At 42.0% G+C, this 21,194-nt stretch overlaps 1 protein-coding gene across 2 annotated transcripts; it reads right to left on the bottom strand.

Annotated features, from left to right (window-relative positions):
* Positions 1–373: 373 nt before the first annotated feature.
* On the bottom strand, positions 374–21,174 carry LOC131459577 (nucleoprotein TPR-like). 2 transcript variants are annotated; one of them, XM_058629558.1, is made up of 55 exons: positions 20,897–21,174; positions 20,521–20,625; positions 20,331–20,395; positions 19,244–19,334; positions 19,040–19,143; positions 18,750–18,914; positions 17,943–18,035; positions 17,693–17,773; positions 17,461–17,548; positions 17,206–17,343; positions 16,941–17,035; positions 16,531–16,728; positions 16,335–16,442; positions 15,969–16,192; positions 15,057–15,220; positions 14,846–14,964; positions 14,570–14,718; positions 13,975–14,137; positions 13,477–13,611; positions 13,044–13,184; positions 12,723–12,927; positions 12,074–12,297; positions 11,687–11,827; positions 11,402–11,518; positions 11,059–11,262; positions 10,764–10,939; positions 10,479–10,626; positions 10,087–10,224; positions 9,529–9,660; positions 9,050–9,180; positions 8,683–8,893; positions 8,447–8,596; positions 7,859–7,972; positions 7,650–7,754; positions 7,364–7,546; positions 7,239–7,277; positions 6,962–7,129; positions 6,267–6,378; positions 5,926–6,119; positions 5,463–5,524; positions 5,139–5,344; positions 4,849–5,043; positions 4,405–4,520; positions 4,190–4,264; positions 3,495–3,761; positions 3,209–3,410; positions 2,925–3,112; positions 2,480–2,551; positions 2,269–2,360; positions 2,059–2,171; positions 1,841–1,939; positions 1,587–1,731; positions 1,308–1,405; positions 900–1,013; positions 374–669 (listed from the first exon to the last, which is right to left on the bottom strand). In XM_058629558.1, the coding sequence occupies exons 1-55, from the start codon at positions 21,045–21,047 to the stop codon at positions 614–616; spliced, it is 7,569 nt and encodes a 2,522-aa protein (XP_058485541.1). In that variant the 5' UTR covers positions 21,048–21,174; the 3' UTR covers positions 374–613. The 2 variants fall into 2 exon arrangements, with proteins under 2 accessions (XP_058485541.1, XP_058485550.1); XM_058629567.1 differs by having other exon boundaries at positions 5,145–5,344.
* Positions 21,175–21,194: the final 20 nt, after the last annotated feature.

Here is a 21,194-nt window from a genome sequence, read left to right as displayed (position 1 = left end):
CTGAAATTGAGTTGTTTCTTGTATGTGATATTTCTCTCAAAATCCTCTACTGTAGTAAAAACTTCTGGACCTCTAGCTTGGGGAATAGTTGCCAGCCCCCAGTACGTCACTTCCGGCGCCACGGCCCTCCGAAAAATCCTCCCCTTCATCTTTTAAAAGCTGTTGACAGGATCTAGTTTTAGTCCTCATCTTAAAAGTATCAGTGTAAAGTTCCACAGTTGTTTTCTGTCATGAGACTGGAGTGAGTGCACGTGTGAATTTATATTTTTGGACAGTGCCAGCGCCTCCCATCACAAAAACATTCAGATTGATGCGTCAAAAACAAACATCAGACGACACAGTTGTTCACAGAGGGACAAACTTGCAGATAAACCCAGGTTTACTCAACTTTATTATTAAAATAAGTTTGTCAACAGTTTGGATCGAACAAACACAGAAACTCAGTAAAAAATAGGACAAAGGTCTCGTCACGTCGTCTACTCTTGCACTTTGAATGATCATCATCAACTGATTTATTAATGTAGTCGGCGTCTCATTGAAATGAATGGTGTTCATGTTTTCATTTTGTGACTGGATGAGCTCTTTGAAAGGTTAGTGCTGATGTCATCATTGATTAGGCAAAGCCCCCTCTGCCCATGGCCCCTCCTCTTCCTCCCCGAGAGAAAGTTCCTGAGAAGAGACAGATGTTAAGTTTGTGTAAATGAGTGTAATTTTCACATAATTTCAGTTTGAGATTATTTCTACAAATGTCTGCCATGCTGCCTTCCTCTTATCATACTTTAATAAACACATTAACAGTACGTAAATTAAGTTTGGAGCTGTGAACTCTCTGCTGAGACGTTAAAAATCCAGTTAACTTTTGTTTGGTTTTGTTTGTAGGACAGTGAGTGTGTTACTACCTCTGCGACTGGTCAACATCCTGACCTCCCGCCCTCCTCTGCTTCCTCTGGTCGACAGGCTGCTGAGCAGATGCTGGCTGTTCACCGTGCGTCGTTGAGGAACACTGCTGGTGTCTGAGGACAAAGGACACACAGAGAGGAGACGTGAGGCTGGATGAGACACTGGACAAAACAAGAGGTGAGCGACAGGATTGTTGGAGTGGAAAAAAGGTTACAATGATGATTAGAGGTGGAATAACAGGGCACCTCAACATAACAATAATATCATGATACAGCAATTCTGCGATAATCAATATATATATGATATGTATATAATATATATATATATATATATATGTAAATAAATAAATAAATAAAAGGTTTTTCAGCTTGTTTTAGTCAGTAAACTCAGTAAACAGAATAAATTACCAGGGTCTTGGCTTGTAGAAGGCAGTGATGCATCGTCACTCTGCTGCCCTGACGACTCAACGTCTGCCTGGTTGTCCAAAGACGACTCGATACCAGGCCTGAAAGAAACACACACACAACATTATCCGAAAAATGCATCTTTTTATAGTCAAAAGTTAGTTTAACGGCACAAAATACATAAAAATACAGTAATTAAGAAAAATACAATAATTAAGGAAAACCAATGGTTTCGTTAAAAACTAAGAATACATTATCCCCAAACTAATGTGAGTCGCTTACCCGTCTCCTTCCTGCTCCACAAAGACTTCGTCTCCGTCGTCTGAGGCAGCAGCAGGGATCCCTGTGGAGGCCGTTACCATGGGAACAGACTGGGAGGCCATGTTGTCGCCACTGTCTGAGGGCAGCGACTCGGTGAAGACGGTCACTGACAGAGAGTGAGAGACAGGGGACATGATGCAGCCCTTACAGGTACAAGTGTGTGTGTATTTTTGTATTTGTGCCTTTGTGAGGACCAAAAGGTGTGTGTGTGTTACCTGGTGCAGCCACTTGTAAAGGTGTGGTGGGGACACTTCGCCCTCCTCCGTCTTCATCATGTGCAGCCAGGAACAGAGGAGACTCGTACATCCCCAAACCTACAACAGCAGCAGCAGTTCATTAACAGACAGAATCCATTTACTCAACACACCTTGAGTGTTTCTTAGTGAGGTCAGAGGTTGAGGGTTGAGGGTAGAAGTCGAGTGTGCAGTGGTACCTCCTTGAGAGGCCAGCTGTCCTAGGTCAGAGTGAGACGCTGAAGTCGGAGGCAGCAGGTCCTCTGGAGGTCCAAACCTAAACCTGGTGGACAGACCTGCCACCTGAGGGGAACTGACAACATGGAGAACAGTTAAAGTAAGGGTACAAATGTGTCCTCACTAAGTGTGCTGTACAACAACGTGTGTGTGTGTGTGTGTGTGTGTCTTACTGTATAGCCTCAGCAAAGCCATCAGTGCGATGTGGAACCACCAGAGTGGGAGTACTGGGAACCATCCTGTCATCATCATCAAAGAAATGTTGCTGCAACACAAACACCAACGTTACCCAGGTAACTACGACGACGCAAAAACAACACAAACTAACATCAACACCGAGATGAAAATGTAAATTCAAGTTCATGTACGAGCTCCGTCTCTCACCGTGCTGCCGATTCCAGGAGTGAGTTGAAGTCCACGTCCGACCGACGGCCTGCGCAGCTGAGAGGACTGTCTCTGAACAACAATATCACAATATTACATTTACGAAATCTCTTCTTAAAATTAGAATCTGCAGCCTGTCATGAGATTAAATTATTAATTCATACTCGGGAATCATTTACTTCTTTGGAAAGAAACGTTCAGATGCTGCCTCTCTTTATCTAAAACTATTGTGATGTTCTATGTAGTTTTGGTTTTGTTGCTGAGGAATGAAAGCTTTTCTCTTAAAGTTACAATCTTAAATGGATAGTTCAGTGGTTGAATAACAGTTATAAGAAAGAGGAGAATAAAGTCTTAAGATATTAAAGACCTGAAGCAGGTGTAGATTGTATTACACGGTCTGAACTAATCCTGTAAAAATCCTCTTAGTGGCTAAATGAGTCGGTACCTGTGTGTGTGGAGGTCCCAGTTCTGGAGCTGGTGGTTGGATGTAGAGCCTTGGAGGGAGGGAGTGTGTGGGTCTGCGGGGATGGGGCAGGTGGGGAGTGAGGGAGGGGGAGGGGACAGAGGAGGAGATAGGGGGGAGGTGTGCGGGTTCTCTGGTGGAGTCGGACTCTGACGGGACACTGCTGCTGCCTTCACATGCAGGAAATGAGCAAACACATGAGTTGATTTGAAAATGAGGGACTACCAACTAAATTAATTGATGCTCAGAAGTCACGTGACACTCACTGCTCTGTGGCGGCTCAGATGCATGCTGGGAGTCCGAAGATGCTCCGCACACGTCCTCCTCAGTGTTTGTGGCCTCTGATGGGTCCTCCTCTCCTTCATCTTCAGCCTCCCTGCTCTTCTCATTACTCTCGTCTCCTCCCATCATCCCACTGTCACCAGCATCGTCCTCGTCTTCGTCGTCCTCCTCCTCTTCCTCCTTATACTGAGGCAGACAAAGTTAACTCTGTTATTAACACGTCAGATCAGAGCTGAAAACATTCTGGACAGTTAATGAAGACAGCAGCACCTCCCCCACTTCCTCCTCATCGTCGTCCTCCTCCTCCTCCTCCTCCTCGTCTTCCTCCTCCTCTTCTTCTTCTTCTTCTTCTTCGCCTTCATCGTCCTGCTTGTCCTCTCCCTCTCTGCTCTCGCTGTCCGTGATCACAATGACGTCTCGGATCAAATCCGAGTCCTGAGAGGACATCTGGTAAGAGGGGACAGACTGGCACACGCCTTCTTCCTCAATGTCCTCGTCTTCTTCAGCCAAAACGGGGAAACCTTCCTCTGGGAGCTCCTGAGACACAAACATACTTCCATCAGTAAGTATTTTAACACACTACACACAACTGGAAACTCATCATCACGACAGAGCAACACAAAAATGACAGGATGAACATATATTGTGTCACGACTACACAAAAAAAAAGGGATTTCATTTAGGAAATTGATAAAAAAGGACGACAATAATCTTAATTCCGTTATCTCACCATCTCAGCATTACAGAAGTTTGGTTATCCCGAGAGAACGCATCTCTTTATCTTGTTAACGTGAGATAATTATATCCTGATTACGAGATCATGGAATAAATGGAAAATAAAGACCTGGATGTTTATTTATATTTTACTATGGTCACTATTTGTTCTTTTACTGTGGAAAAGATGCTGCCAAATGACAACTGTGATCTGTCGATTGTCCACCAGGTGTCTGTGATCAGAGACTGACCTGACTGTCATCTGGCGAGTCCTGTTGTTCCCCGTCATCCCTCAGCTCACCTTCCATCTCCTCATCACCTTCCATCTGTAAGAGGTTGTGATGTCACAGTCAGTATGTTTACACCATGACACACAATGTATTCACATTGGTCCATGTGAGTAAAGTGAAGTGAAACTGCTGCTGCTGGGAGTTGTTATTAAACTAAACATTGAACATGTGTTTACCTGCAGTGCTATTGATGGTTTAAGCCGCGTTTTCTTCGTAGACGGCGATGAGAGGGAACTCTCTGGCCTGCTCTCCTCTTCGTCTTCCTCCTCGTCCTCTCTGCCTCGCTTTGAACCTGTCGTTTGTGTGTTGGTGAGACACGCAGACACAAAAAAACAATTTTACATTTGGAGATTTTCTGTTTATCCATTAACATCATGTGGCAACCGGTCGTGACGTCACTGATATTATGTATGTATGTATTTTGCTGCTACTTGCTTTGTGTAGTGCAGTCAGCCTTGTAATCAGTGCACACTTATATTTAAAGGTTAATATTTAATGAAATCTAGCCGCCGCCGCCGCTGCTGTCTGACAAACAGCCCTTGTGACCTTGTGTTTGGAACTTGTGAACCTTGTTGTGGCGGGAACAACGTGCTTCATAACTTTATGTAATAAAGGGTCACCTATTCCAATCAGAGAGGAGGACGTGGAGGGTCGCTCTGCCTCCATGCTGGATCCTGCGTCCTGACTGGCCGCCTGCTGCTGGGTGGGCTGGACAAACGCTGTGGCTTGAGTGCTGGTTGGCTGAGTTATGGAGGTGGATGCACTCACCAGACTGGAGGTGGTGGAGTGCACCGACGCTCCTGTACTCATTAGCACTACAACATGGGAAAAGCACACATGATTTCATTCTGTATAGTATAATGTGGTGGAAAGCACTTTTTTTTTTATAAAGTGCTCAATCAAAACTCACTCTCACCCTCTTGGCTGTCAGTCTGTGTGGTTGGCATCACAGTGGCAGTAGGTGTTGGGATGGAGACAGTTGCTGGGGTAACCATAGGCCGGATGCTGGCACGGGGCGTGGACTTGCTTCCAGGGGAGGGGCTGGGCTTGTTGCTAGGAGATGGCGTACTTGGAGTTGGGCGGATGTTTGCAGTAGGTGGCTCAGACAGACTGGAGCTGAAAGAGAAATAGTTTTCAGTACAGTCGACTGTTACATTCACTGAATGAAACTTGAGAAAGTGCATTTACAGACATTCACAACAGTTTCGGGTGTTTGTTGTGTGTGTGTGGTTACCCTTGAGCTGGACTCTTCAGTGATATCTGTCGCTGGTCCGAAGATCTGGGCTGATCAACCCCCTACGTCCAAAAACAGACTTTTAACGTTACAATTAAATCACAGAGAAACACAATATGACACAAATGTCATAATATGACAATAAGATCAACATATTGCAGAGTGGGGAAGAAATTATCAAAAGTCTACTTATTACCAGATATTTTTAGTCTATAAAGCTACTAAAACTACAAAAAAATCTACATACAAAAGACCAATTAGTGACTGGAGTTACAAATTACCAATAGCTATAAAAGACCCATGCTCTGTCTTGAACATGTTTCATTGCATTGTCCCTATCAGAATGAATCAATCAATAAAGAAGGTGATGGCTCAGTGTTTCGCTATTCAGAGAATTGCATAATAAAAACAGGTGCTTATGGGTGAGGACGCATGGGTAAATAACGTCATGTGATGCGTGTACCTTAGGTCCACTCTGGTCCTGTGGTTCCTCTCTGGACTCGGAGTGTGTTTGCGTCTCTTTCAGCTCCCTCAGTTCTCTGTCCAGACGAAGAAGTCGACCTTCGTACTGAGACTTAAGGGCGCTCATTCTCACCTCCAGTTCCTCTTTACTCTGTTTCAGCTCCTCTGTCTCTTTAGAAAGCTGATCTTTGGCAGCTACAGATGAAAGTGCAGGTAACAAACGCAAATCACTGTTAAACTAAAGAGCAACACAGAATTTATTTGTACAATACTTGTATTTTGCAAGTAGGTTTTCAATAAAGAGTGTGTGTGTGTGTGTGTGTGAGAGAGTGAGAAACTGACCCACGAGTTGGTTGATTTTGGTCTTGGCTCCCATGAAGAGCTTTTTGGTCTTTTCCTCTTTGTCAGCCATCTGTTGTTTCAGCTGCTCTTCTTTGTTCTTGCTCTCGTTGAGCTGAAGCAAAACATAACAGTACTGTAATCGCTGCTATTAAAATGCTTAAAAAAAATTTATATTACATGTACAACAAGACATTATAGGATTTTTTAAAATGTATTTTCTATCTATCGATTAATTCCATATTTTCCACCCTAGGCTTTGGACATTTTATTTATTTTTTTTTTGATTATTTTATTTTATTTAAAATTTTAAAATTTCTATTTTATTATTTTGATTTATTTCTGTGTGCCTGTGTTACAGGGTGTTCCTCAGGGGTCAATACTAGGGACATTTGTCTTCATTTAATTCTTTAATATCTTTTTAAAGTTGCATTCGATTTAGTCTTGGAAAATCAAAACCTTTTATGCCCTTCATTTGTAGTTTTTTTTGCAGTTTACTGCTACTCCTTTTACCAAAAATACATTTGTTTCCTTACAATAAATAAACTATACATTGCAGTTAGTCTATTCTTTGCATTCAACATCATAAAACACAAGCACTTCTCTTTTAGAAAGTATTTAATCAAAGTGCAAATAAATTTAACCCACAACACATTGTTAGTTAGCAGATTAAGTATGTATAAAAGAGTTTAAACTACCTCTTGTTTGAGTTTAGTCACCTCCTCTTGGTTAGAGTCAGTAGCAGTGTCGGCATCACTAGCCTGGGAACTCTTGGCCTGCACAGCTTGACTCGCTTCATTAGCCTTGTTGGCTTCAGTTAGCTGCTCCTGCAGACGCTGGATGTTTGCTTCCCGCTCACCAAGCGTCTGACACAGAAATGATGAGGAGAAAATTGATGATGGAGATATTATTACATATTGTATTTAATTCAATCACAAATTCAACAGATGGATAAGAGTTAAAGATTTTTCCAACCTTCTGCAGGTTGTCCAGCTGTCCCTGGAGTTCAGTCACCTGTGTGGATGTAAGCACAGGGATGAACATTCTGTTTAAAAACTGCACACAGAAAAACTATATGACAGAAAAAGACTGGAGCTCACCTTCCCCTCCGCTTGGCTCAGAGCAGTTTTAAGATTATTTACTTCCTGGTTGTGGCTGTGTTGACTCGTTTGCTGCAGCTCTTTCTGACTGGTGAGGTTCTGTTGGAGCGCGTCTTTTGCCTGCTGGAGCTCTCTCTGCATCTGGTTCTGACGGGCCTGACCTGCTTTCAGATGGTTTTGTACCTGTAATTTGGAAAAGGATGGCTGGGAATTAATGCTTCTGGAATTCTAGGAAAAATTTCAATGAGTTTTTACAAGATGTGATCCCTGGTTGACTCGTTCTTACATGCTGGCTGTGGATCTTGCCTTGCTGAAGCTCTTTCTGACTCTGGGTCAGCTGGTTCTGATTCTGCTGTAGCTGAGTCTGAGTCTGAGACAACTGGGCCTGGATCTATGAAAAGGAAAATGTGATTTTTTTTATGTGGCTCTTCAGAGAAAAAGCCCACCTTGAGGTCATTTTTTTTTATCTAAAGAAAACTTAATCAGACACAGTACCTGTGTCAGTTGGCTCTGGTTCTGTGTCATCTGGTTAGTGACCTCTTGCAATTTCTCCTTGGTCTTCTGCGTCTCCTTCTGGGCCTCCTCCAACTCATGCTGGGCTTTCTGAGTCTGGAGAAAGAAAGGATTTATCAAATACAAAAAAAAACAAAACGAACCTATGTTTGAGTGCAAAATATTTGATGATAGTAAAATAACCAGTTTCAGTTCAGTGAAATAAATGATTTGTGTGCACAGAGGTAAGTCACTCATTGACACTCATACACAGGCACACATTTTTTACTTTTTTTATCATTTTGTTTTTGTTTATTTCCCTCTAAACTTAATTTAAAATTATGCTTATAAGTCACAATTCACACTGTTACACTGAGAAAGATTCAAATTTCAGACAAGCTTTTTTTTAGCCTCCAAATCTTCAAACCAGTGACCAAGGACTATTGTCATGGGCTGGCAGCTGAACATTATACCTAGATTTTAAAATGACTGCATATAGTCCATTTTGACAAGGCAACACATTCCAAAGGACTGTGGTGCACCATCTTTCTACATTAGGCTGCTGAAAGTTGAAAGAATCATTCTGCTCACAGCTTCCTGTTTTTTCTGAATGTCTTCTCTCAGGGTTTTCAGCTCCTCTCTGGACTTGTTAAGCTCCTCCTGGGCTTTACTCAGCTCCTGCTGCAACTCTGTGTTTGGAGCTGCCTCACCTCCTGTTTTAGTTGCCGTTTCTGTGACCAACTGCGACACACAAAACACAGACTTTAACTTTCCAGTGTTTCTCATTTGATTGTCTGCTACAGCTTTAATCCAAACTGCAGTCCCACCTTGTCATGCTGGGCTTTCAGCTCCTCATACTGGGTCTTGTAGCGTCGTCCGATCTTCTTGACCTGTGTGATGGTCTTGTTCTTCTCCAAAATGTCATTGGTCTTCGTTTCCAGGTCTTTTTTCAGAGTCTCTTTCTCCGACATCAGATGTGCCACAGAGTCTCTGAAGCCTTGCACTTGAGACTGTGCTGCATTTGTGCTGGCAGTGGATCTGATTCACACACAATATTCTCAGTTAGGTCAAATTATAAGATACATTTTAAAGCCTTCAAATGCTCCTACTTTCTCAAGCAGATACTTGTCTGATCTATAAAGCTGGAAAATATGTTTTGTCTTGTGTGTGTGTGTGTGTGTGTGTTGTCTTCACCTGGCCAGTTCAGTCTTGAGTTTGGCCATCTCTTCAGTGAGCTGTGTGATGCGTCTCTGCTGAGCTTCTCGCTCTGTGTTCAGTTTCTGCCTCTCCTCCACGTTTCCATCTTTCTGTTGGTTCATCATTTGCTGCAGAGGAACACACAGTGAGTGAAGCCAAACATTCGCTGACTCACTTTACATTACAATCTTGTTATTTTTGTTCTGTAAAAGGTTTTCCATGTACACAGCCTTGTTTTAATAAAAACCATGGGACCCGTTTTTTTGTTTTTTTTCAAAAATAGAGTTTTGCACCACAGATGCCAAATCTGTGTGAATAAAAAGCCGATACAATACCAAACTTTTGTAGATTCTACTAAACTCATTCTCCTGTTTACAGGGTCTAAGTTTCAGGCTCATTATTTTTATTCTAATAGTTACAATCTTCATGTTACAGCAGTGTGAGTGGTGCGTTGATTCTCTCAGGGAAAGAGTTACCTGTGCTTTGTTCTTCCAGTGTTTGACGTCATCCTCCAGAAGCCTCTTGTCAGCCTGAAGGCCGCCATTTTTCTCTGACAGCGCAGACAGCGAGTGATGCAGTGGGTTGATGTCTGACTGCAGCTTTTTCACCTGACAAGACAGAAATGACAATAAGTAAGTAAAATAAATCTCATTATTAAATGCCATAGTAGGGCTCAAAGGCACACTAGAGTTTTTTTCTTTTTTGAGTTGAAACAAATCAATATTACACATGAACAGACTGTCGTTCAAATTAACAAAACAATAAATACATACCATTGTGGGAAAAATAATGCCTTGATATACACTCAGTTCGGTATTAAAAATACTTTACCTAATTTAAAGATGTGAAGCACAGTGCATGTGTGGACTCTACTTTATCCTTGCTGGCTGCACATTTCAGACTGTTGTCTTAAAGTAGTGGTGCTACTTTTGTTATTCATTATTTTAGCTCAACACTTTCAAAAGTGTATTTAAAGCTAAAAAATACAAAGAGCACAAGAAAAAAAAACCCAATATACAACATTCGGATCTTACTCTAGCCTCCGCTTGAAGCAGCTCCTGCTGCAACTTGTCTCTGTCCAGTTTCAGTATCTTGTTGGTTTCCTGTAGAGCAGTGATACTGTGCATCTTCTTCAGCTGTTCCTCCTGCTGCGACATAGTCTTAGCTGTAACCTGACAGGAGAGGAAGGACAGATTAAAAAACATCAGTACTTTAAACAAAATCATTTCCACAAGAATGTATTTAAAGGCCTTGTTTTTTTTCCTTTTTTTATTATAATATTGGGAGCGGTTCAGCTTTTTTTAAGATATGGAATGTAAAACATGAATGTTATCCGCACTAAATCTGGCTACTTCAAGGTTCATCAGTTGTCAAGGCTAAATATATTATATATCAAAGATATTTGAATACTTTGTCCAGTTCCTACCTGCATTTTCTCCCTCTCAGCATTCAGAGCTTCCTGCAGCTCCTTCAGTTCTCTGTCCTGGTGTTGCACTCGCTGTTTGTAGCGAACAGCTTCTCCCACCGACACCTCACATTGAGCCAGAGCGATCTCTTTCTCCTGCCGCACAAACCTACACAACACGCACACATCTTAAACTCAATCCACTGATCAGTCCAGATATGAAGAGATTACTGATGTTCAGCTACCTTCAGCCTTCGAGAAGAGTTATCAATGCATGCACATTCACCCACGGTATTGCAGTAGTACCTGAGTATTTCTAATAATTGCTCAGTGGTCTTTCCTTCCTCACTGAACGACAGGTCCATCTGCTGTTGCTGCTGCTGCTGACGACTACTGGTGGCCATTTCATCCATCTGCTGGTGCAAGAGAGCGTTCTGCTTGCCCAGCTCCTCAGAGCGACGACTCCGATTGGACAGGTCCTCCTAAAGAAGAGTCCAAGACTGATTAGAAACACAGCATTGGATTTCTTCACAAAACAGCTACACAATGTGGTGTAACGGGACCAAAGGGATGTTGCACTCTTGTGAGTTAGTTGTTGTACCTTTAGCTGTTTCTCTAATGTGTTCCATGCTGCGGTTTTCTCCTGCAGGAGTAGGGACGTCTTGTTTAGCTTCTCCTCTAACTCAGCCTTCTGAGCTACATCTCGTTGGATTTTTTTCTTCAGCTCCTGCAGAGCCTCCACATCAGCAGCATGAAGCATTAGCTCCCGCTCATACTTGGCCTGCGCCTCTCCAGCCAGCTTGGTCTGAAAGGAGGACAGCGATCAGCTGAGGTGATTGAAGGACAGACTGATTCCATAGAATGTGGCACATTCTGAGTGTTAACCTGAAGCCAAGACAAATGTGTTCCATGCTAACTGTGCGAGTGTGTGTGCGTTCATGAACCTGCAGCAGACTCTCCTGAGTGGCCTTCTGCTCCTTTGTGAGAGAAGCAGCCGCTCTCTCCAGCGCCTCCTGCTGTTCAGTCTGACTGGCCTTCAGCTGACGCTGCACCTCACACACCTGGAAAAGACAGAGGGGAGAAGGAGGACACATATTCAAAGATGAACACTATATGGCTGAACAATTAAGGTAAAATATTTTCTGATATACTGCAGTTGCAATTGCCATAAAGCTTTTTACAATTAAATACTATTATATAGAAAATACAGTGTGAATACACATGCTTACTTGTTTCTCCAGGGCCTCCCTCGCCTTCCTCCTCTCCTCCTGCTCCTGCTGCCCCATTTTCTCCACCTCTACAATCCTCTTCTCCAGCTGTTGCTGCACCTCCTGTGACTCCTTCAGTCTGATCTCCAGGGAGGCACGGAACTGAACAAGTGGAAAAAAGACAGTTTGTCTGTGTGTGAATGAAATATTCTGGGGTTATACTGTAGGTTATGGCCCAAGGAAGAAATTATATTCAAGTGGTGATCCAGAGTTGAGTGTATTAACACTGGGGGGAATGTGGCTTAGTTTTTTTTCTCAAGTTAAGACCAAGTTTTATAAATAAAAATGTGTTGAGTGTTATCAACATTTTAAGGATCAACAAAGGGAAGATGGGAGACTATAACCTACCTCCTTTTCTTCCTTCAGACTATCTTCCAGGGTCAGTACCAAAGTTTTATACTGCTCAACATTGGTATTGGCAATCTTCAGCTGCTCTGCTAGTTCATCGTTCCGTTCCTCAGCAGTTCGCAGAAGACCTTTCACCTCCGTTAGTTCCTTCTCTGACTGGTTCTGCTGCTGGGTGGACGTTTGGCTTGGCTGCTGGGGTGGAGCTGTTGGTGTTTGAGGGCGCGCTATAGGTAGACAGACAGAAAAAGTAAGTGTTTATTAGAGGTTCTAACTTGAGCTGGGTATTGAACTTGATATCAAACTTCCTCTGTATCACCTAGGGATGGAAAATGTCAAATTTCAGTACCTTAGGAGATAATCTCATACTGAGAAGATTGTGCATGGAATACAACTACTACTGCAATTTTTTTTTTTTTAATATAGATTTTATTGATTTTTATTGAAATAGAACATGTACTGTAATTTTTAGTTAAGACTGATTTAATAAAATAGGTTTGTTCATGAATCAGTATTGAAGTCATAGATATTGACATCGATACATTATCAACATTTTTTAAAATCAGTACCCAGCCTTAGTTTTACACTCACAGTCTGGTCTTACTGACTATGTGAGACTTTTGTCATATTGGTGCGTGTCAGTGGAAGTTACCTCTCAGTGGAGCTCTGAGTGGTGTAGCTCGGGTAGCTGGGGTGGTGGAGTTGTTGGAGCTGTTGGCAACATCAGATGATGAACCGGGGGTCAGCTGGGCTTTCAACACTGCCACCTGCTGTTCAGAACTACGTAACACATCCCTGGTCTTCTGTAGCACGACGTTCTGAGTCTCCAGCTGCTTCTTGGCTTCCAACAACTGAGCCTGCACAGGAGGTGGACGGAGGTCACAGTGAAACAAGAGGTGTGGCAACAAAGATCACTTTACAACACCAGTTAAGGTGAGTATATAAATACATTTAACACATATGCTCTACATACATCCATAGTACGTCCGAGGGTATGTCTCTGAGCTACTTCCTTGTCCATCTTAATCTTCATGGAAGCCAGCTCTGCCTCCAGACGCTCTATTTTGTTCTCAAGCCGTTGGCGTGTATCCGTCTCCGTGCGCTCCATCGTCAACTGGGCAAATATTATAGAGGAGGTCAATTATGAGACAATTCAACATTTTTTACTTTTAACCAAACTGAAACACTGACCCATAGCATTATGGATGCATTGTGGACTTCTTGCACAAGCCAGATATATCTAGTACAGATGAAAACTGCTGTCTGTGTCTAACAACATTACTACAATGAACAGGATTCAGGATTCTTATCATCTTGCTTTATAATAGAACATATATATCTTATCCAATAAAATAAGGAGGTGACAGTTTCATTATGAAACACTACCTGTATAAGTGAATACGTACCTGTATAGTCTTGAGGTTGGTGAGCAGTAGTTTCTGGTTACGTTGCTCAGCCAGCATGGCTTCCTTTTCTCGGTTCAGTCTACTCTCCCCTTGCCTTAAAATGTCTCTCTCTTTTGTCACATTTTTTACACGCACCTGAAAAAACAAAAAAACACAGACATGAATTATGAATTATCATACATCTGATCTTACTTTCATAATTAATTAATCCGATGATTCTTTTCTCAAATAATCGAGTACTTGTTTGGTCCAAAAAAAAAGTTTCAAACAGCAAAATTAATTTTCGTTTTAATGATTTATCTGTTTTATGGAGCAAAGAAAGCCTAAAATTAATTTAGTAATAACTTGATAATCGATTAATTATTGCACCACTAAACTATCACAATCTGGTTCACATCAGCCACAACAATAAAAACATACACCTACATATATATGTTCTCTGCATATGTGTTTTGACTGAGGTATAATCACGTGTGAAATGTGCTATAATCTTCTCACCTCTTCCAGTGCCAGTTTTTCATTCGCCTGTCGCAGATCCTGACACATTGTGTGAATCGAGTGCTCGTGTCGTTGGACGACAGCAGACATTTTTTGGTTCCTGTCCTGAAGAGCGGCGATCTCTCTGCGGTAGGCCGACACAGTCTCCTGGAGTATTTCATACCTGACACAAAGACAAGGATACAAAGTATAAAATCCTCAACAACTGTATTCTGTGGAAGATGCACCATCAGCGGTACTGGAACAAAAATATCAACCAAATGAGATTTGTTGCGTTTTAGCCAGGGTTTGTGCACCTTTTCACTTAAATAAATAAATCAATACTCAAACCTTTTCACTTTTTAACAACAAAAGAGATGGTATTATGCTACAAAAACAAAATCATGTTACACAAGCAAGATCTTATTTTATTCCTCCATCTGATCAGCAAATTATTTAGTCAATAAGCTATTAGTTGTGAAAGACCTTCAGTCACTATTTCAAGCATTCTCAGGCCCTTTATCCAAAATGTAAGCACTTTTCAAACCTTAAAAAACAAAAACAAAACATGATTTAAACACAAGCATATTCATGGATTTCAAGCACAAATACAAACCTCTTGTTGCTGAACTCCAGCTGAGAGGTCAGCTTGGCGTGGCTGGCACTGAATTCTGTTATCTGTCTCTGCAGCCTGTCGTTTGTTTCAGTCAACATCCTGTCGTTCTCTGCCTTCTCCTTTTTATACAGACTGAAGGCATCACTGAGCTGGAAGAGCAAGATTGAACATTCAATCAGAACAGCCAAAGAATGTTAACATATCTTATTTCCTTTTTGTCTTGCAGTGATGAAGAGAAATGCAGATTGGAGTCTGCGTGTGTCTTCATGAACGTACCTGCTTTAACGCCGCTTTAGTCTGAGCAGTCTGTGCTGACTCAGTGGCAGCAGCTCTTTGTGGCGTAGAGCGAGTACCTGGGGCGGACGGACGAACAGCTGCAGGTTGAGGTGAAGAATCTAGACATATAGAAGCGTCATGTCATTTTTTTAAGACCATAACCCACACTGTTCACTAACGAGGTGCATGTAAGGGAACATTTCTGAATCACCTTGAGAAGGAAGGCTGAAGCCAGTGCTCTGTGTCAACAGAGCCTTGAACATGTCTCTCTGCCTGGCACTCGAGTCAGCCAGCTGTTTCTGCTGGTTCCTCTGTTCTCTCAGCTGCTCCACCTCCTTCTGAAGTTTGTCCACACTGGCCTCCAACTCAGACACACTGCAGGGATCCACAGAGACAGAGCTAAAGTTTAAAACATGCCTCGTAACAGCTTTACAGCTCATCATCACCATGGTGTAGCTCATCGATGTGAAATGTTGTCATATTTAAATAATCATCTTTGATCTAACATGTTTTTATTCTCCTAAAGCTCCAGTGATTAACTCCTGAAGCCCCTGAGGAATTGTGAGTTATTACCAAAAAAGCTGGCAATGCCTTTACATGAAATATGCCTCAGTCATCTGGTATCACCCCCACCCCTCCACAAGTGTTTAATCCCATCAAATTGTTAAATGTCCATTTTTTTGCGGGAGCTTCTTGCAATTTTCAGCAATACTTTAATTAATACCTGCTGAGGCCATTACTAAAACAATGACTCTGTGCTTCTGCCCTTCTTTTGTCTTTAATGATGTAAAATGAATAACTTCCTGTGTGCAGCACAGAAATGTAGCTGGGCAACAGAGACTCAAAACACCACTTACCTGAGAAACAGAGAGTCACCTGGAGCTGATAAGCTTAATTGTTCTAGTGTGAACTTAATTGACAATGACTTTAAGGTAACAGACATTCATTTATGTTAAAGATAGCCACTGCCGCTTTTACATGACCCAAAATTGGTATTTGACTAATAATGCTTGCGTTATTATACGTATTAACGTTTATGGTTGATTTAGACAAGCCAAAGCAGAGAAACCTGACCAAACCACCAGTACAGTATAGTAAGAGCAGGACTGATCACACTTCTTACCGTGCTGATATTGCCTGTTTCTGCTGAGTGGCCTTCTCCTGCTCCAGCTCCCTCAGTCTCCCCAGAAGGCTTTGGTTCTGCCTCTGTAGCTCCTCCACACTGCGGAAAGACAACTGCTGTGGGCTGATGACCTCAGAGGTGCTGGAAATGTCCGCAGAGCTGTTGTTGTCCTTGGACACCTGGTTACCTCTGGCTTCCTCCAGCTCCACCAGAAGTGTACACAGCTGATCAAAGACAAATGAATGAAAACATTGAAGGGACTGCACTATTGTGCTAGGTACCATTCACATCTTTTGACAATTGAAACACTACTAATTGCGTTACTAAACTAAACTGAACTGTACAGCTCGGTGTAGCGGAGTGTACCTGTGCAGACGTGTCATCAAGCTGTTGCTCTGTCTTCAGTTTCTCTCTCTCCATTGCATCACAGAGCTGCTTGGCCTCTTCTTTCTCTTTCAGCAAACTGTGGATCTCCTGATTACAAAGTGATATCCAACATTTTAGCACTACGAGGAGTACATGTATTACAACAATGTCCAGACAAGCGTGTATCATCACTGACCCCTCGAGCCTGTTCCAGTTTGGTGCACAGGGAGGCCATGGATCTCTGGATGCTCTCGTACTCCTCCCGCTGACGCTTCAGGACGGGCGCTTTGGACTCGACCTCCTGCACGATCTCATCCAACACTCTGCTCACTCTCCTGGTCTCCTGTTTCTCCAGCTGAAGCTGTGTCTGACACTCTGCATAGGCATTATACAGCTAGACACAAAGACAGAGGGCTGGGGATTAACACTTTGTATTATATTAGGTTAAGGTTCTCAGTCGCCCGGGTCTTTAAATATTTAGGGATTTAAATGTAAGCAAGTGGACTTGTTTTAGGTAACTAAAGTTAACTAGTCTAGTTGCTTTAATTGAAACTCCAGAAGATATTAACCCAAATCACTGATGTGATATAAAAAAAGAGCACTCACATCAAAGAACTTCATGCCAGGCTTCACTATCGCAGCAATGGAGGCTGCTGATGGACACATTTTGTCCAACTGCTCCTCGGTCACAGAAGGTGCACCTGAAGCATAAGACATACACATACATTACAAATACATGCTTACACTTACAGTACATCCATACATTTATGATCCAATACAAATACATATGAAACCAGCATTCCCCCTATTAAAGTCTCAAGGTTAAGTGCTAGTTAATGCATAGTGTTCGAGTGTGTGTGTATATTCTTACAGCATCGTTTGCCAGCAGCCTTCATTGTGGCGTTTTCCAGCTCTTTCTCCATTTTCTTGATTTTCTCTTTGAGCTCAGCCTCGAGCCGAATCTTAATTCCGTTGCCCTCCAACACCTTCTTCTCCAGAGCTTTATTTGCTGAAAAGACAACATCAGTCATACAAGTCATTGTTAATACTACATGGATGGAAAGTGCAAGTCAATGTTTCAAACTGTGCACCCGGGACAAAATGGTTGTGCTTCAAAGAGTCTTACCTTCCCCAGCTTCCTTAACCACTTTGCCGAGCTCTTCCACTGCTCTGCTCAGTTCTTGGTTCTTTTTCTCCATATCTGTTGCTGAGCCCTACAGGGAAGAGCAGCAACAGGCAAGTAAGTGTGATGGAAAGACACTGCATTTTTTGTATCATGCTAAAATGTCCACCAGACATCAGAAATGTGTTTATTTCAGAGAACATATTTATTCCTGGAATCCTGCCATGACTCCCACCTTATAGAGTGAAGACAACTTGATATGAGCGTTGAGCTCATTGCGGTATTTCTCCTCCATCGCACTCTGCTCATCTTTAGCCTGAAGAGAAATTAACATAAACATCAATGGATGGATAGTTAACACTCTATTGGACTCACACACTACCCTGGACAGTTAACATGCAGAATACGAGTTGAAGGAAAAGAAAATGCCTTTGTTCCAATTATGAAATTATTGATTGAGGAAAACAGTGGTACATTGACGTCACCTGTTTGAGTTTGTTGTTGAGGTCTTGAGCTCTTTTACTGTGGCTTTCACAGGTTTCCTTCAGAGACGTGAGCTGACTTTCTAGCACCGTCACCTGATCAAAAGAAAAGTTATCGGGGAAAACACATCAGCAACACAGTGGAGAAGTTAAGGACTGATCACGCCTGGAATTACTCCGTCACCCTCAGTACATCAGTACATTTACAGAGTAAAGGTATTGTGTTTGTATGACTTAACGTACTTAAAATAGATGTTAAATGGTAAGTCTGACTGGAATTGTACTAAATTAACTTTCTTAAAGTCGTACTAACAGATAATGCGGTTGGGAGTCAAATTACTATTGCATGTATACACTCAACTGAACCCAAACTGTGCTCACAGGCACACAGAAGAAGAGGACAAAAGTAAGTAAAAACGTGGCAAAATCTAGACTGGTAAAACATTGACTGACAAAGAGACTGGTGTATGCTCTGTCAGCTTAATGTTTTATGTAGTAGTAGTTAGTATTATGGTAGGAGGACACAGAAGGGTGCTCAATATGACACCAACTAGCCACCGCTTAACTTGTTTGGTCAGGAAAACACTTTAGTAACAACCTGAAAGCTAGCACACTTTATTCAATAAATTGAGTCCTCGCAGGTCCTTGTATACTGAGACAAGGACAGTAGTCTAAATGGCGTACTTGGCAGTGTATGTAATACAGAATCCAGTAGAAGAGCAGCTGATATATTTTATATACACAGTTTATTAGCTGATCTATTGAGTAAATTCCTTTTTCTTGTGAATATGTGCGTTCTTAGTTAGTTACCTGCTCCTTGCTGTTCTTCAGGTTCCCCTGCAGCTCTAGAATCTCTTTGCCTTTGTCCCTGTTGGTGCTCAGCAACTCATCTGTTTTGGTCTTCAGTTCAGAGGTGAGCCACTCAATTTTCTTCTCGAGTAACTCTTTCTCCTGCTCCATGCGCTTCTCCCGGTGCTATAACACATGATGGTGTGATGGATACACTTACTTTTTTCACAACCAAAGTTTTTCAGGGGTCATTAAAAACAACGGCATTTTTTTAACAAAGTATTGTTTTTTTAATGAAATATGGCGTTTACCTGCACAGAGGCCTCTGATGATTGTACGTCATCCAGTTTCAACTGCAGCTCCACCTTTAACTTGTTAGTCTCCGTCAGCTTCTCACTTAGACGGTTCACATCCTCTGAAAACACATACAAATTGAATTGCTATAAATGGAAAAACTTATTACATTTCCATTTTTGTGACTGTACTTTTTCTTTATCCACTATCATCCATCTTACCGGTTAGGTTTTCCACCTCCTGCGTTCTCTTTTCCAGCAACCTTGCCAGCTCTCTCCTCTCTGCCTCAATCTCATGCTTGGTCTTTGTTTGCTGTGGAGAGGCACAAAAGCACATACACGTCTTAAAAAACCTGCCTGTCTTAAAAATCAATTAATTGTATTGTTTCCATGAGTGATTCTACCAGGCATGCAAATCGAGCTGTGTGATTCCCTGTTAAGGATTGGTCCTTCTGGAGCAGAGGCCGTCTACTTCCTGCTTCCTGTTCACTGGCGTCTGTGATTGGTGCGGCTGTGATTCGACCAAGTCTACCAATCAAGACTCTTCAATCAACCCCAGCTGCAGTATATATAGCTTGTGTGCCCTCAATTCCTGGCGGCTGTGAATCAGTGATCAGTTCGCCTCACTGTCGGTTGCATACCATTGTGTGTCTAGGAGTATTTAGAGGCCTTTCTGAGTGGTTCCTGTCAGTGTTTAAAAATCTTTGTAAAACTATTTTGTTTGATTTAGAATACCTAAAAGAGTTTGTCACTCCCCTTCATTTGTTTTGAGACTGACCAGTCGCAGAATAGCTGTGTTTTTGTAAGCTTATGGGTGCTGATCTCCTTTTGTTCTTTAGTGTTCTTTTTTTTTTTTAGCCAAGAGCTAAATAGCAGTCATTTATTCGACTTCACTTTGTATTAGTTATTTGTCAGCACCTGTACAGCCTCCTTTTGTTATATTTCCTCGTGCAAGTGCACACTCCTTGTCTAATTAAACTCCTGACTTTACCCTAAGCTGGTCCAGTTGTCGTATTCCACCTTATTATTATTATTATTATTATTATTATTATTGTTGTTATTGTCTTAATTTTACATAATTTGGCAAACCATTTTGAATCTACTTTACAGCCCTTCAGTCTATTAATGCTCACTAGAAGTTTCATGTGTTCGAAAATATTTTAAATTGTGCTCAAATTTCTTCACCAACCAGGGACTGACTACATCAACAAAGAAATCACACTTTGAAATGATGTGATCACATGCATCACCAAGAACACACACAGAACATCTCCGGCCTTCTCCTTGTTAGTTGTGTGAGTTTGTTTACCTGTTGTGGTGTTTTATCTTGAGGTGTCTCGCCCTCTATTCCTTTCAGAGTGTTCAGTTCGTCATCTGTGCAGTGAAAGAATAAGATAAACTTCACAATAACTAAAACAAAACTAGAAAAATGGTTGGAGATCAATTTTAATTTGATGCTCTGCTCATACACTGTTGATTGTATGTGTGAGGAAACTTACTGAGTTTCTTATTTTCCTCCTTTACTGTCTGCAGGTCTTTGGTGGCAGACAGGATCTGTTCCTGGCTCTCCAGCAGCCTCTTCTCGATGTCAAAGTACTGCTGCTCTGTAGGTGTATACAACATTCAACAGGAAAAGGTGAAGACACAGCACCAGACATGTACTGACAACAGAATTTATTTGTCTCTTTTTTGGACTCTCTTCCTTCAAACAAGCCCAGAATGAATATGTCATCAAAGCTAAAGAAAACAAAAGAAGCTAAATTTAAAGCTGTCGGGGAAAAACACACCTCAATGAAACACATGTAAATGTACACTGATTTATAATAGCGATAGCCTCCAGCTCGTAGTTTATGTTAACTAGCAGCTACTACTCACCACTGTCTGCTTTGAACCGCTCGTGCTGCGTCCTCAGCGCCTCGTTAGCATTCTGCAGCTCCGTCACAAACTTCTCCAGCTTGTTCTGGACTCCTTTGGGGAGTTTGTTCAACTCTGTCCGCTCCAGAGCCTGCAGCAGGACGGCCGCCATCTCCGCTGAACCCCCCTGTTGACAAGTTACCCTGAATGGACACGATCTGTTAAAATAAAGGAACACAATCTAATCTGAAAACGTCCAGCGCGAGCGGCTTGAGCGTTTATAAACGGCTCTGCGTCAGAGACCTGCGACGGAAATACA

This window comes from Solea solea, chromosome 1 (genome assembly GCF_958295425.1).
Source record: "Solea solea chromosome 1, fSolSol10.1, whole genome shotgun sequence".
Classification (NCBI taxonomy): domain Eukaryota; kingdom Metazoa; phylum Chordata; class Actinopteri; order Pleuronectiformes; family Soleidae; genus Solea; species Solea solea.
The sequence above is the reverse complement of the archived record's forward strand: the minus strand, read 5'-3'. Positions and strand labels throughout refer to the sequence as shown.

Coding starts and splice junctions, on each gene's coding strand:
- LOC131459577 (XM_058629558.1), bottom strand. CDS start 21,047: ATGGCGGCCGTCCTGCTGCAGGCTCTGGAGCGGACAGAGTTGAACAAA. Junction 20,396..20,520: donor GGAGGAAAATAAGAAACTCA/GTAAGTTTCCTC, acceptor TTCACTGCACAG/ATGACGAACTGAACACTCTG. Junction 15,221..15,968: donor AAACAGGCAATATCAGCACG/GTAAGAAGTGTG, acceptor GGATCCCTGCAG/TGTGTCTGAGTTGGAGGCCA.